Raw genomic sequence first — 13072 nt, forward strand, 5'->3', positions numbered from 1 at the left:
TTTATTATATCTGACATATGCTGTGAATGTAATTTGTTGCTTTGTGCCAGCATTACAGCGCAACACAAAAAATAAAATGGTGCAAAGGAGCAAGATAGTGAGGTAGTATTCATTGCCCATGGTGGAGGGGAAGAACCTATAAGTGTTGAGTGTGTGTCTTCAGGCTCCTGTACCTGCTGGGAGTAGTGAGAAGGCATGACATGGTTGGTGGGGGTCCTAATGATGGACGACGCCTTTTTGAGGCATCTCCTTCTGAAGGTGTGGTGTCCTCAACGCTACGGAAGCAGGTGTCCGTGAAGAGTTTACAACTATCTGCAGCTTTTTCCGGTCCTGTGCATTGGCCCTTTCATACCAGACCATCAGGCAAAAGATGAGGACGCTCTCCATCTGTCTGCCCGTCTTTGGTGACATACCAAATCTCCTCACACTCCAATAAAGTGCAGCCTCTTCTTAATTGACGCCCAAGAACTTGAAGCTGCTGTCATCTTTCCCACTGCCGACCCTTCGATGCGTTGTCAGATCTTTCCCTTCCTGAAGTCCACAATCAATTCCTTGGTCTTATTGCCGTTGAGTTTTAATAGATAAGCAAAAACGGACTCAATGAAAATACTGTGAAAGTCAGGCACCATTAAATAGGATCTGCATTAAAGTTTCCCAGCGACTGAGGAAAGCGGCCACCTCTTTCTCTGCACCATACGTTGTTTTCCCGTTGCAGGTTTCTGTCTGTCTGTATCTTGTTTTACGGCGGTTGGCATCCAGCTTAATGGTGCATTACCGCCACCCTCTGCTCCAGAATGTGCACTAGACATACATTCTAAATCCCTTCACCCAATCACACCCCTACACTTCACCCTCCCATCTTTGACCATCCTAGTATCCTATTCCTGTTTATTCATCATATTCTATAAAAAACCCCTGTACCCCTTAAAAACGCCAAAAATACCTAGACTTGTGCTCTCTCACCCATGCCCAGCAACCCTTTTAATGTGATCCCCAACTCCCTTAATTTATTTCTCATCATCTCTCTCTGTATCCCATACTTCCTGCAACACAAAACTACATGTTCTACTGACTCCTCTTCCTGACATTCCTCACACAATCCTGTCTGGTGTTTCCCTATCATTTTCAATGTTTTGTTTAATGCACAATGCCCCCCGTTGCAGGTTTCCAGCATCTGCAGCATTTTATCAGGGACGTCTTCCGGGAACCATGCGCTGCGAGTTGACGTCACTGTGACGCCAGACGTACACCTACAACAGCGGGCGGAAGGGTACGTAATTTCCTTTCCTCCATCTTCAGCGAGGTGAGGGAGTTAGCAGTTTGGTTGGGTGGGTGGAATCTGCCTTCATCGGTCGTTTCCTGCGGTCTGCTGGCCCGAAATCGGCACTAATGGGGCGCGGGTGGTCTTGTGCTGCGGGGCAGGCTGATATTGCCGCGGTTATTTCCTCTGATGGAGGTCGATTCTGTGTGTTTTGTGGGGCAGCGGCGGAGTATTACGTTCCAGCCCTGCCTGCCGGATTAGTGGGTGACCGGAGAGGCCTAAACTCTGCCACTGTCCGTCCGTAGACTACCCCGGGGAGCTGCCTCACCCGGCTGAAAAGGCGAAGGTGCAAAGTGGTCTAGACGCCCTGCTCTGTACCCATACTTGGTCAAAGTTTGTCTTCCGTATGAACCTTTCCGAAGTCCCAGTGGAACCACTCGATCTGCTTTTAAGTGGGGGTGATGTAGATGTAATTAAGCCTGAAATGATGGACCTCTGAAATTTTATTGTTTGGAAAGACCTTGGCACGATCACACTGGGCCACTGGTTGATATATTTTAATCAATTGTTGTTTGTAAAAGATTGTGGTAGGCAACTTCGTTTTTGAGTTGCATGGTCCTGGGTAACAGAAATTGACAGGTATTTTGGAAGTAATCTTTGAGGGCAAACTCTTGCTTTTTCATTAGGGCTGTTGATATTTAGCTCTGAGGTTGGATAGGTTTTTAGTGCAAAGGTTTCTCTGCAGAATATGGGTTGGTGTTCCAAATAATGAATACCAGATTATTAGTGTCTTTTCTCTGATCAGAAATTCAGTCTGGCCTTTTGGATGGATATAAAAGATCCTATTTTGACAAAACACTTTAATGTAAATACCAGCCCCGAAGTGTCTTGAAGGATTAAATTCAACAGAAGTCTTGATCTTAACATTTGATCTAAGTTACAGTGGTTCTGAATAACATAGCAATCTGTATCAGAAGCTGGTGCAGGCCATTTGACTTCACCAAGCCCTTCTGCCATTCATTAAGATCTGATTGAAATTTATGCACCAGATTCTTGCTTATTTCCAGAAATCTTAGACCCATTTTTTTTTGTGTCAAAATCTAATTCAGTGGTATTAAAGGATGGTTCCACCACTCTGAGAAAGATTCTGAGGACTGATATTCTCCCATAAGAGGACTATTCTTTCCTCATCCATCTGCCAAGATATTTCTGAAGCATGTTTTTAGCTGTTTATCTTTGACTTCATTAACTCCCAGATGGTACATTCAGATTAAAACACTGAAATGCATATAATATTTTTCCACGTGCCTGCTACATTTGACTTCGAGTTTTCTTGGAAGTTTTTTGAATTCCTATTCATAATATCTCAAATCGAGCTTTACTCTTTTTTTCCAGAATGAAGACCATTCTCAGCAACCAGATTGTTGATATCCCTGACAATGGTATGGTTACTGAAATTTAAAATTTTGAAGCTTGTATCATCACATCAACTGTTTGCAAGTAACTGGCATTATCTTGTTTATAGTTGATGTGTCCTTGAAAGGCCGTACCGTTGTTGTAAAGGGGCCTCGAGGAAAATTACGAAGAGAATTTAATCACATCAACTTGGAACTCAGTCTTCTTGGTATCAAGAAGAAAAAGGTAAGAAGTTTGCCTTTCACTTGAATTATTTAATGGAAGTGTTGAATATATCAACTAGACCATAAGACACAGGAGCAGAACTAGGCCATTCAGCCCATCAAGTCTGCTCCACCATTTGATCATGGCTGATCCATTTCCCTCTCAACCCCATTCTCCTACGTCCTCCCATGATCATTCATGCCCTGACAAGTCAAGAACCTGTTCACCTCCTCCTCACATACACCCAATGACTTGGCCTCCACGGCTGCCTGGCAACTAATGCCACAGATTCACCACTCTCTGGCTAAAGAAATTCCTCCTCATCTTGTTTGAAATGGATGTCCCTCTATTCTGAGGTCGTGCCCTCTGGTCCTAGACTCCCCCACTATAGGAAGCATCCTCTCCACTTTCTACGCCAACATTCAGCAGGTTTGAATGAGATCCTTCCTCATAATGATAAGCCTTTCATTCCCAGAATCATTTTTTGTGAACTTTCTTTGAAGCCTCTCCAATGTCTGCACATCCTTTCTCAGATGGGGGGCCCAAAACTGCTCACAATACTCCAAGTGAGGCCTCACCAGTGCATTATAAAGCTTCAATATTATATCTTTGTTTTTATATCTTAGTCCTCTCAACATGAGTACTGACATTGTATTTGCCTTCCTCACCACAGACTCAAACTGCAAGTTAACCTTTAGGGCATCCCAAGTCCTTTTGCCCTTGTACTTTTGAATTTTCTCTCCATTTAGAAAGTTTTCAGTACTTCAATTCCTTCTGCCAAAGTGCATGACCATACACTTCCTGACACTGTATTCCATCGGCCACATTGGTGATTCTCCTAATCTGTCTTAAGTCCTTTTGCGGCCTCCCTAGTTCCTCAGCACTACCTGTCACTCCACTTATCTTCGTATTGGCTGCAAAGCCATCAATTTTATCATTCAAATCACTGACATACACCGTAGAATGAAGCAATCCCAACAACGACCCACCAGTCACTGGCAGCCAATCAGAAAAGGCTCTCTATTCCCACTCTTTGCCTCCTTAAAATCAGTCAATGCTCTATCCATCCTAGTATCTTTCTTGTAATACCCTGGGTTCTTGTTAAGCAGCCTCATGTGCAACACCTTGTCAGAGGCCTTATGAAAATCCAAGTGCATAACATCCATTGACTTTGTCTAGCCTGCTTGCTATTTCCTCATAGTTCCAACAGACTTGTCAGGCAAGATTTCCAATGAAGGAAATTATGCTGAATTGTGCTTCCAAGTACCCTGAAACTTCTTCCATAATGATCAACTCCAACATCTTCCCAACCACTGAGGTCAGGCTAACTGGCCTATAATTTCCCTTCTGCCTTCCTCCCTTCTTGAAGAATGGAATGGCATTTGCAATTTTAATAGCCCTCCACTAATAAAGTGGTTACTTTGCAAAACTGGAGTAGTATTGTTTTAAATTTGGAACATGATCATCTTGATTCTTTGCCTGAGCAGGCAGTTCATGGTTTGAAATGCATTTTTAAACCAAGGTTTGAACATGTAACTAACCTTCAGTGACAGTGCTGATCTTGGGTGCTCAATTCTTCAGGCAACTTCAAACGGCTATTTGGGTTGTACTCTGAAGTTTATAAATGAAGTGGCATTGATTGGTTAATCTATTTTACCCCAGGGCAGGGGAAACTTGGCTGTAGTCAATGACACTATGTATTGAAAATTTGAAGAAATATCTTTATATATAGAGTTCATTTGTTTTCCTTTTAAACTTAATGCAAATTAAATTCAGATGAATGCTGATGGATGGAAATGAGTATGTAGTTGGGAAACCGACGTGCATGAATGCAATGTTTAAGGTAGGGAGGAAAAGTATAGATGGATGCATGTGTAAGAGTTGAAAGTTGCATTGAGATGTGGAGGAGTTTCCTGGTTCTGTACCCACTCCTGCCTGAGGAGTGACCGGGATCTGTTCCTATTTGCCTGCCATCACCGCGAGTCAACAGCAGACTCTTCACTCAGCAATGAAACGCCTGGATAATGAAGATGCATATGCCAGGATGCTCTTCATTGACTACAGCTCAGCATTCAACACTCATCTATATCACCTTGATACTCATCATTAAGCCCGAAGACCTGGACCTTGGTATCTCCCTGTGTAGTTGGATCTTCAGTTTCCTCACTGGCAGATCCCAGTCAATTCAGATTTGCAGCATCTCCACATTCTTCACTATCACAGGTGCTGTGTTCTTAAGCCTGGTTTATACATCTGCGTCAACGCGTCACCGTAAGGTCTGCATCACCGCAAAGCCAACGCGGAACCCTACGCGAAAACCTGCATTGCTGCGACGTGCACCTCTCCCAACATGTAACCGTGCATCGCGGCAACGCAGAACGCAACAGCTGTGATTGGTCTGCTTGGTAGCATCGCATTTCCTCCTACACTGCAATAGCTTCCCATTGGGTGACTGAAGGCAGGGAAGGAACTGTGGCTGCAATGCTTTCCATAAAGCTTTACAGACCTCTGAAATTATGGGGATACATTTCGCACGAAAAAAGACGCTCGCGTCTTGTTTACCCCAAGACTACCATACCCAAGAGGCAATAGCACTGCCTCTTCTGCATAGATAGGTCATGTCACCAAAAACTTTGGCAAACTTCTATCCATGCACAGTGGAAAGCGTTCTAATTGGTTGCATTGCTGCCTGGCGTGGAAACACTGATCCCCAGGAATGGAAAAATTACTGAAAGTAATGGATACAGCTCAGTCCATCGTAGATGAAGCCCCCCCCCTCCATTCAGTACATTTCCATGGAGCAGTAACATGGAACTGCATCTGTTCTTCGAAGACCCCCCACCACCTAGGTCATGCCCTCTTCTCTCTATCCACCAATGGGCAGGTTGTATAGAAGCCTTGCATGCCAAATCATAGGTTCAGAAACATTAATTACTCTTCAACTATCAGGCTCCAGAGCAAGTGTGGATAACTTCATCCACCACAACTCTGAACTCATTCTGCAACTTACAGATTCGTTTTCAAGGACTCGTTGCAACTCATGTTCTTGTTGTTTTTATTTGCTCAGTTTCTTTTATCATTGGTTGTTTGTCAGTCCTTGTCTGTTTATATGTACTTCTCTCATATAATTCTGTTGTATTTTTCTCCTAGGAATGTCTGCAAGAACATTAATCTTAAGGTGGTATATGGTAACATACATACTTTTGTAGTAAATTTACTTTGAACTTGATTTGGAGAAGGAAAATTACCAGAATATCCCTCATCTTTGTTTTCAAAATGGATACACCACAATTTGCACTTTCAATTCAATAGTCATTTGGGTAACTGATAAAAGCAGAGCCGGTCTGGCACGAGTGGAATGGCTGGTTTATAATAGCAGATTTTCTTCGGCTTTGTTTCTGTTTAAGGATTCCAGGTGATCTCAGTAAAACACTGTGGATAAATATATTTGTGAAATTGAATTTTATCTTGGGTGAAGCTTATAACTAGAATATATAAACTAGATGTATTGGAATATAAATGTGAATTATTACTTGATATTTGCTCCAAAGTGTGTTCTTCACATTACTAAAGCACAACATGCTGAACTTAATTATAGTCACTGTGTACTGTCATACATGTTAAAGCGATGCCATATAACCATTTTGCAAATCAGTAACGTCTATATAACTACATGGTTGTTTGTATTTCTAAGCTTCGAGTTGACAAATGGTGGGGTAACAGGAAGGAGCTAGCAACAGTGCGGACAATCTGTAGTCACGTCCAGAACATGATCAAGGGTGTCACAGTGGTGAGTGATCAGAATGAGTGAACTTCCTCTTGTGCTGAGCTTGGTTTCTTCATTGTGTACAATTACTTGGATACGAAAAATTCTCGTCTTGTACAATTTGAAATTCATCATTTAATCTTCCTGCCCTAACCAATGATGCTGGTGATTTGACTTTTACCATCAATCTTGATGACATGGTTGACTAAAACTGTGCTTTCAACCACAGTTAATGATGATAACTTACCACAGCAAATGTTTATGGATAAATCTATTAGAGATATTATTCTTAATGTTTCTAGTTCTGTCTGCTTATTTCTTCCTTCAACAACTTCTACAGTCTCATAGGAAACATTTGGTGAACATTTGATAGAGAATAATTGTTGCTTGAATGTTGAATCTGTTGATGTTTCATACAGTATGGTTAGCATGTCTAATTGAAAGCTTCAAATTTATGAAATGTATCTAATTTTTATCCAATTTTCCAAAATTAGGGTTTCCGTTACAAAATGAGATCTGTATATGCTCATTTCCCCATCAATGTGGTTGTTCAAGAGGCAGGGTCTCTGGTAGAGATCCGTAACTTCTTGGGAGAGAAGTATATTCGTAGAGTCCGTATGAAGCCAGGTGAGTACAAGAATACTTAGAATTTCTGAAAATATTTTTGAGGGAATATAGGTTTGTTGCAATTGCATTAATTGTCCTTTCTTGCTTGCATCAGGTGTTACGTGCATTGTTTCCCAGGCCCAGAAAGATGAGCTTGTTCTTGAAGGAAATGATATTGAACTGGTGTCAAACTCTGGTTAGTATGGTACAGTCACCTTGGGTGTCTGACTTCTCAGTAGAATTGAAAATATCTGTCTAATTTGTACAACCTTTTTTAAAGCTACAGATCACAGGATCTGCACAATATATGTTTAATATTTCATGGATGAAGGAAGTCATAGCACTAAGAATTTGTATATAAGTGAATTGGGTGATAGTTTGTATTTAAAATTGTTTTTCAAACTTCATAGTTTAAGCTAGATAAATGCCTTTAGCTCAACACACCTTTTCCTTCTACATTGTTTTCAGATATTTTTCTAATTTAAATGGTGGTATAGCTTTGAAACGCAAACAACAGGAATTCTGCAGATGCTGGAAATTCAAGCAACACACATAAAAGTTGCTGGTGAACGCAGCAGACCAGGCAGCATCTCTAGGAAGAGGTACAGTCGACGTTTCAGGCCGAGACTAACAGTTAGTCCTGATGAAGGGTCTCGGCCTGAAACGTCGACTGCACCTCTTCCTAGAGATGCTGCCTGGCCTGCTGCGTTCACCAGCAACTTTTATGTGTGTTGCTTGTATAGCTTTGAAATGTACTTTATGCCAATTGGTTGGTGCAAGTGTCATTATTGGTCTATAAGGAGCCAGTGGTGAATTTGGTTTTATAGAAGGAATCTGTCAACCTAAGATTCCACTTCCATTATAATGTTTAAAAAAGAGAGCTCCACTGTGTTAGATTTGATTAAAGTATTTCTTTCCACTTCAAAGGAGTGCTTTGTAATCTTGTGCCGATGGAAGTTCTCTGTTGCTGGCTGATGCTGTTTATTTTTGAATTTGTATTATCCCAGTCTTGAATTATGAGCATTATGCTTTGGATGTTTTCTCAATAGATTGCTTGATCATTTGATTGTCTTAAAAAAAAAAGTGCTATCTTTTGTCCACTAACATAATGTGATTACATATTTTGATGCACCTGCAGCTTGCATTGCTATGTTTCAGAAAACTCATGGAACTGGACCTTCATAGGTTAAAGAGTGATGGTTTTCTCTCCTCCACTTCAAATATATTATGCAGTTAATGTTTGTGAGAAGCTAATTTTAGAACCAACCATTTCATCATTGAAATGTCCTGGATTTTGACTGCCTGTACCATTTTAATGACTAGAGAAGTTTTGTAGTGGTTTGAGTAGTCTCCTGTTTAGTTTTCTGCTACTTCAGGAGTCCTTACAAACTGATCTGAATATGAATCATCCTCTTTAAAGATCTTGTGATTTTCCTTAATTATGTTAGTTTAAATCATTCTCTGGGGATTTGCTATATTCTTTAATTGTTATATTTTCCCAATTTGTGCAAGGTTGATTTGAGTTGGATGAATCTAAACATAACCATTTTGCAATACCCAGAGAAACTTATTTGATCCTTTTCCTCCTCCTCCCCTTGTGCCCTAAACACTGCACTATTAGTCTTAGAATATCAGCACCTGGCTTTGCTTTTAATACACCGTGCTATTTGTATGAATTGCTTTCCTTGCCATTTGCGTTAGACAGCAAATTCCATTGTGTTTTCTTAATATAATATTTGTGTTGATGCAAATGGTGGTGAATAGGATTGATTCTGCCTTCATCTTTCCCCAGCCCCCTGAATGATGCTTGATTTTGAATGGCTTACGTAATATGCCAAAACTTTGTGATTTTTTTTGCCGTTCTGAGTGTTCAATTATCTGCAAAATTGTGAAAATCTTAAATTGATTTTAATTTTGCTTTGTCAACTGAATTAATTTTAGAACTGTTTTTCTTAGCTCAACCCTTAAGTTGCTGGTTACTGTATAACCACATAATTATTGATAACCTAAGGGTTATGAGCTGCTGCAATATGATTTGATATTCTTCCTTCAATTTCCCTTTTGGCTCCTAAATGCATGATTCCTCTTTTTGTTAATTTTTTTGCACGAATTGTTATTTTTCTAGCTGCCCTGATCCAACAGGCAACAACAGTCAAAAACAAGGATATTCGAAAGTTCTTGGATGGTATTTACGTCTCTGAGAAGGGTGCAGTGGTTGAGACTTCAGCTTAGACATAATGGATTAAAGGTTAGAAAGTGTATTGTGTCTTCTCCATTGGAGCAGGCACGCATAGGGTTTGTATGAAGCATCTACAGCAGGGCTTCCTGACCTTTATGCCACGGACCAATGCCGTTAAGGAAGTGTTCTGTGGACCCCAGGTTGGGAACCCCTGATCTACAGCCACTAAACTGCTATGTCCACATGTTGCTGAAATTTTGTTCTAGAAGTCATTGAGAAATAACAGATCTTTTGAAACTGTTTATATAAGAAAAGATGCAAGAGTGGATAGTAGCAAAAGTGCTTGATGATTTCTGGTCATCTTAAAGGGCTGTGTGCACACTATCATTAACTATTCAAGCAGCACGGGTACTAATGTGACATTTTTAAGGATAATTGCTAAATTTTGAAAATTGTAGCTTATTAAAATGACTAAATTATGGGTACATTAAATTTATTAGTATTTCTGCTTTTATTTTGAATGTTCAAGGCTCTAGATAAATTCTATGGATTCTTGCTGCCCTTTATGCTGAGCCAACATGGAACATATTAGTATGGAGAATGTCCACAGGGAAAATTGATTCTTTAAAAATTCCATTTGTTTCTTATAAATATTTTACTGGGTAAATAAAAAAACAAGCAAGAGTAGGTCATTCAGCCTTTGACCCTGCTCTACCATCCAGTTTTTCCCCACTCCCATAGCCTTTGATATAGTTGGCTTTTGAAAATTATCCTAAGTACAGTAAGTGACATGACCTAAATACTTCTGTGCTTGTAAATTCCACAGACTCGAGACCCTCAGTGAAGCATCTTGACTTATTGCTCAATATTTAAGGTTCTCATTGCCAAAAGGCATGATGGCACAGAATTGTTGACAGTTTGACATCGTTGCAGCTTTGTGATAGCGATGTTATATCCTCAAAGTCATCTTTACAAATCATTTGCTTGCAGATATTAGTTGCAGCAAAAAGTGTTTTGATGAATTTTGTGAGCTTTCAGTTTGCCATAGTGCACTTTAAAGCCAGTGAAACAGGGAATAAATTGGTGGGAAATGATCAATTGGAAATATTGAATGTTGAATTTAATCTCATCGAACCTTGTAAATGTGACAATATAGAATACAGCTGTTCATTACAATTAGATGCCTCAAGTTGGGTATGGTTAAAAATTAGTCAAACATTTGTTTTTAACATTAGTTAAAAATTTGTTTTGCTCTGGTGTAATTATTTGTTTTTATTCTTAGCTGCTCTCATTCAGCAAGCAACAACAGTGAAGAAGAAGGATATTCGTAAATTCTTGGATGGCATCTATGTGAGCGACAAGGGGACAGTTGTAGCACAGAGTGGAGAATGACACTTTATACTGGATAATCTATAAAAACAATGGCTGTTAAAGCTGTTAAATTAAATTCTAATGGCTGAGGATTGCCTTGTTGCCGTTTTTATTTGATGTTATTTTTGTGACAATGCACTTATCCAGGGTTATGTTCTAGTCGGTATGATTTAAATAACTCTGGTACTAAAACCAGTTTAATCCCATTCTACCATCCTCCTGGCTTTAGTCTGGATTGGTGAGGAACCTTGACTGCTCAAACTACTTCCTCTGCCATTTTCCCTTTGCACACTCGATATTAATGCTCCCTTCCTGCTGCTCTTTCCAAGGAGGAATGACATTGCAGATGATGCACAGGATTACATTACTAGCAGTATCTATTCCTAGGATCTTCAATTAATCTCATGAAACATAGAAGCAGAATTATGCCATTTGATCCATTGAGTCTATCCTGCTATGCTATCATGGTTGATTTATTATTCCCCTCTTCTGTCTTCTCCCTGTAACCTTTGACACCCTTACTAATCAGAACCTATCAATTTCTGCTTTAAGTAAACCCAATGACTTGTCATCCTCAGCTGTCTGTGGAATGATTCCACAAACTCAAACCCCTCCCTCTCCCCCCCCCCCAGCTAAAGAAATTCCTCCTCATCTCTGTTCTAAAGGGATGTCCCTGTACTTAGGCCTAAGGATGGCCAAGGCTGTGCCCTGGACTATTGATAATGAGATTCCTAGAGCCAACAAACCCTCCTAATATGTTAACCCTTTTGTTCCTGAGATCATTCTCCTGAACCTGCTAAACCCTCTGCAATGCTGCATAAAATCTCAGTATTGCTTCCATTCTTGTCCTCTCAATGAATGCTTAATGTTGCATTTGCCTTCCTTGCTAATTTAGTCAAGATATGACTAAAGGATCAAGGACAAACCCAGATAATGGCATTTGAATAGCTGCGTATACAGTTGTTCTTACCTATATTAGCAAAACTAATATTGGACAGAATTAATGTTACTGTGAATAGAGATTCAATTGGATGCAGAAGGAGTGAAGTGAATGCTGTTAACAGAAGCAAATGATACCCTTGTAAAGCGGTGGCTGCCCTGTAAAGATCTGCATTTAGCTGGAGAACATTATTTTGTGAATGAAACAAAGGCAGCAAGTTGGGTAGCATCTGTGGAATCAAATGGAATTAGCCTTTCTGATCAAAACTTCTGAAATGTCTTCAAAATTAAGCATTTACTTTTTCCTTTCATGGATGCTGTTTGATCTTTCATCAAAACTGCAACTGACAGTTTGTCCTGAAATATTAGATTTGTCTTTCCTTCCATAGGTGTAACTTCAAAGTTTCCAGCATTTGTTTATTTCAGATTTACAGTGACTGCAGTTTTTTATTTTAAATTTAAATTGCCTGATTAATGAACTCAGAACAGTAACTAGGATATTTTTTAGAAACAAATATACAATATGCTAAACAGATTGTGCTTTGTTAGTGGAGAGAGAAAGATGCCTGATAATTATGATTGACCTGCAGTGGAACTGGCTTCTCATTTAAAAAAAATAAGTAACATTGGTTTACTTGAAGTTAGAAGGCTGCGATGTACCCAGGTGAAGGCTGTTCTCCAATGTGGAGGAGGTGACAACATGGACAAAATTAACAGTGACTTCCCTGTAATGCCATGAGCTGTTAAACTTAGTATGCAGTCTCATGTATGGCACCTTGTCAAAGACCTTCTGAAAATCCAAATATACAACATCCACTGCATCCCCCTTATCCTACTTGTATACTCAAAGAATTCCAATAGATTCATCAGGGAAGATTTTTTCTTAAGGAAATGGTGTTTTGTCTTGTCCTGTGTTATCAAGTATTCCATAACCTCATCCTTAACAACTAACTCCAACATCTTCCCAACCACTGAGGTGAGGTTAATTGGTCTATAATTTCCTTATGTAGTTTGCTTCCTTCCTTAAAGTGGAGTGACATTTGTGATTTTAAAGGCCTCCTGAACCAACCCAGAGTCCAGTGATTCTTGAAAGATCATTAACTAATGCCTCCACTTTCTACCACTACCTCTTATGGGACCCTATCTGGTTTGGGTGATAGACGTACCTTTAGGTCTTAGGTCTTTCAGCTTTTTCATCATCTTCTCCCTTATAATAGTAACTGCACTCACTTCTCTTCCTTCATACCCTTCAACAACTGGCATACTGCTTGTGTCTTCCACAGTGAAGACTCGTGCAAAATGGTCATTTAGTTCATCAGCCATTTCCTTG

General features: G+C 39.9%; 1 protein-coding gene across 2 annotated transcripts; it reads left to right on the plus strand.

Moving 5' to 3' along the window:
* Positions 1-2613: 2613 nt before the first annotated feature.
* Positions 2614-10893, plus strand: rpl9 (ribosomal protein L9). Of its 2 annotated transcripts, XM_072252854.1 has the most exons (7): positions 2614-2703; positions 2787-2902; positions 6576-6671; positions 7142-7274; positions 7369-7449; positions 9379-9501; positions 10715-10893. In XM_072252854.1, exons 1-6 carry the CDS (start codon positions 2658-2660, stop codon positions 9483-9485), a joined length of 579 nt encoding a protein of 192 aa, XP_072108955.1. In that variant the 5' UTR covers positions 2614-2657; the 3' UTR covers positions 9486-9501; positions 10715-10893. The 2 variants fall into 2 exon arrangements, with proteins under 2 accessions (XP_072108955.1, XP_072108953.1); XM_072252852.1 differs by lacking the exon at positions 9379-9501.
* Positions 10894-13072: the final 2179 nt, after the last annotated feature.

The sequence above is a fragment of the Mobula birostris genome, chromosome 3 (genome assembly GCF_030028105.1).
Source record: "Mobula birostris isolate sMobBir1 chromosome 3, sMobBir1.hap1, whole genome shotgun sequence".
NCBI lineage: Eukaryota > Metazoa > Chordata > Chondrichthyes > Myliobatiformes > Myliobatidae > Mobula > Mobula birostris.

Excerpts from the sequence above, each read along its gene's own strand:
- rpl9 (XM_072252852.1), top strand. The coding sequence starts at position 2,658 with ATGAAGACCATTCTCAGCAACCAGATTGTTGATATCCCTGACAATG. Across the intron at positions 2,903-6,575 it reads TTGGTATCAAGAAGAAAAAG|CTTCGAGTTGACAAATGGTG; the intron begins GTAAGAAGTTTG and ends TGTATTTCTAAG. Across the intron at positions 7,450-10,714 it reads TGAACTGGTGTCAAACTCTG|CTGCTCTCATTCAGCAAGCA; the intron begins GTTAGTATGGTA and ends TTTTATTCTTAG.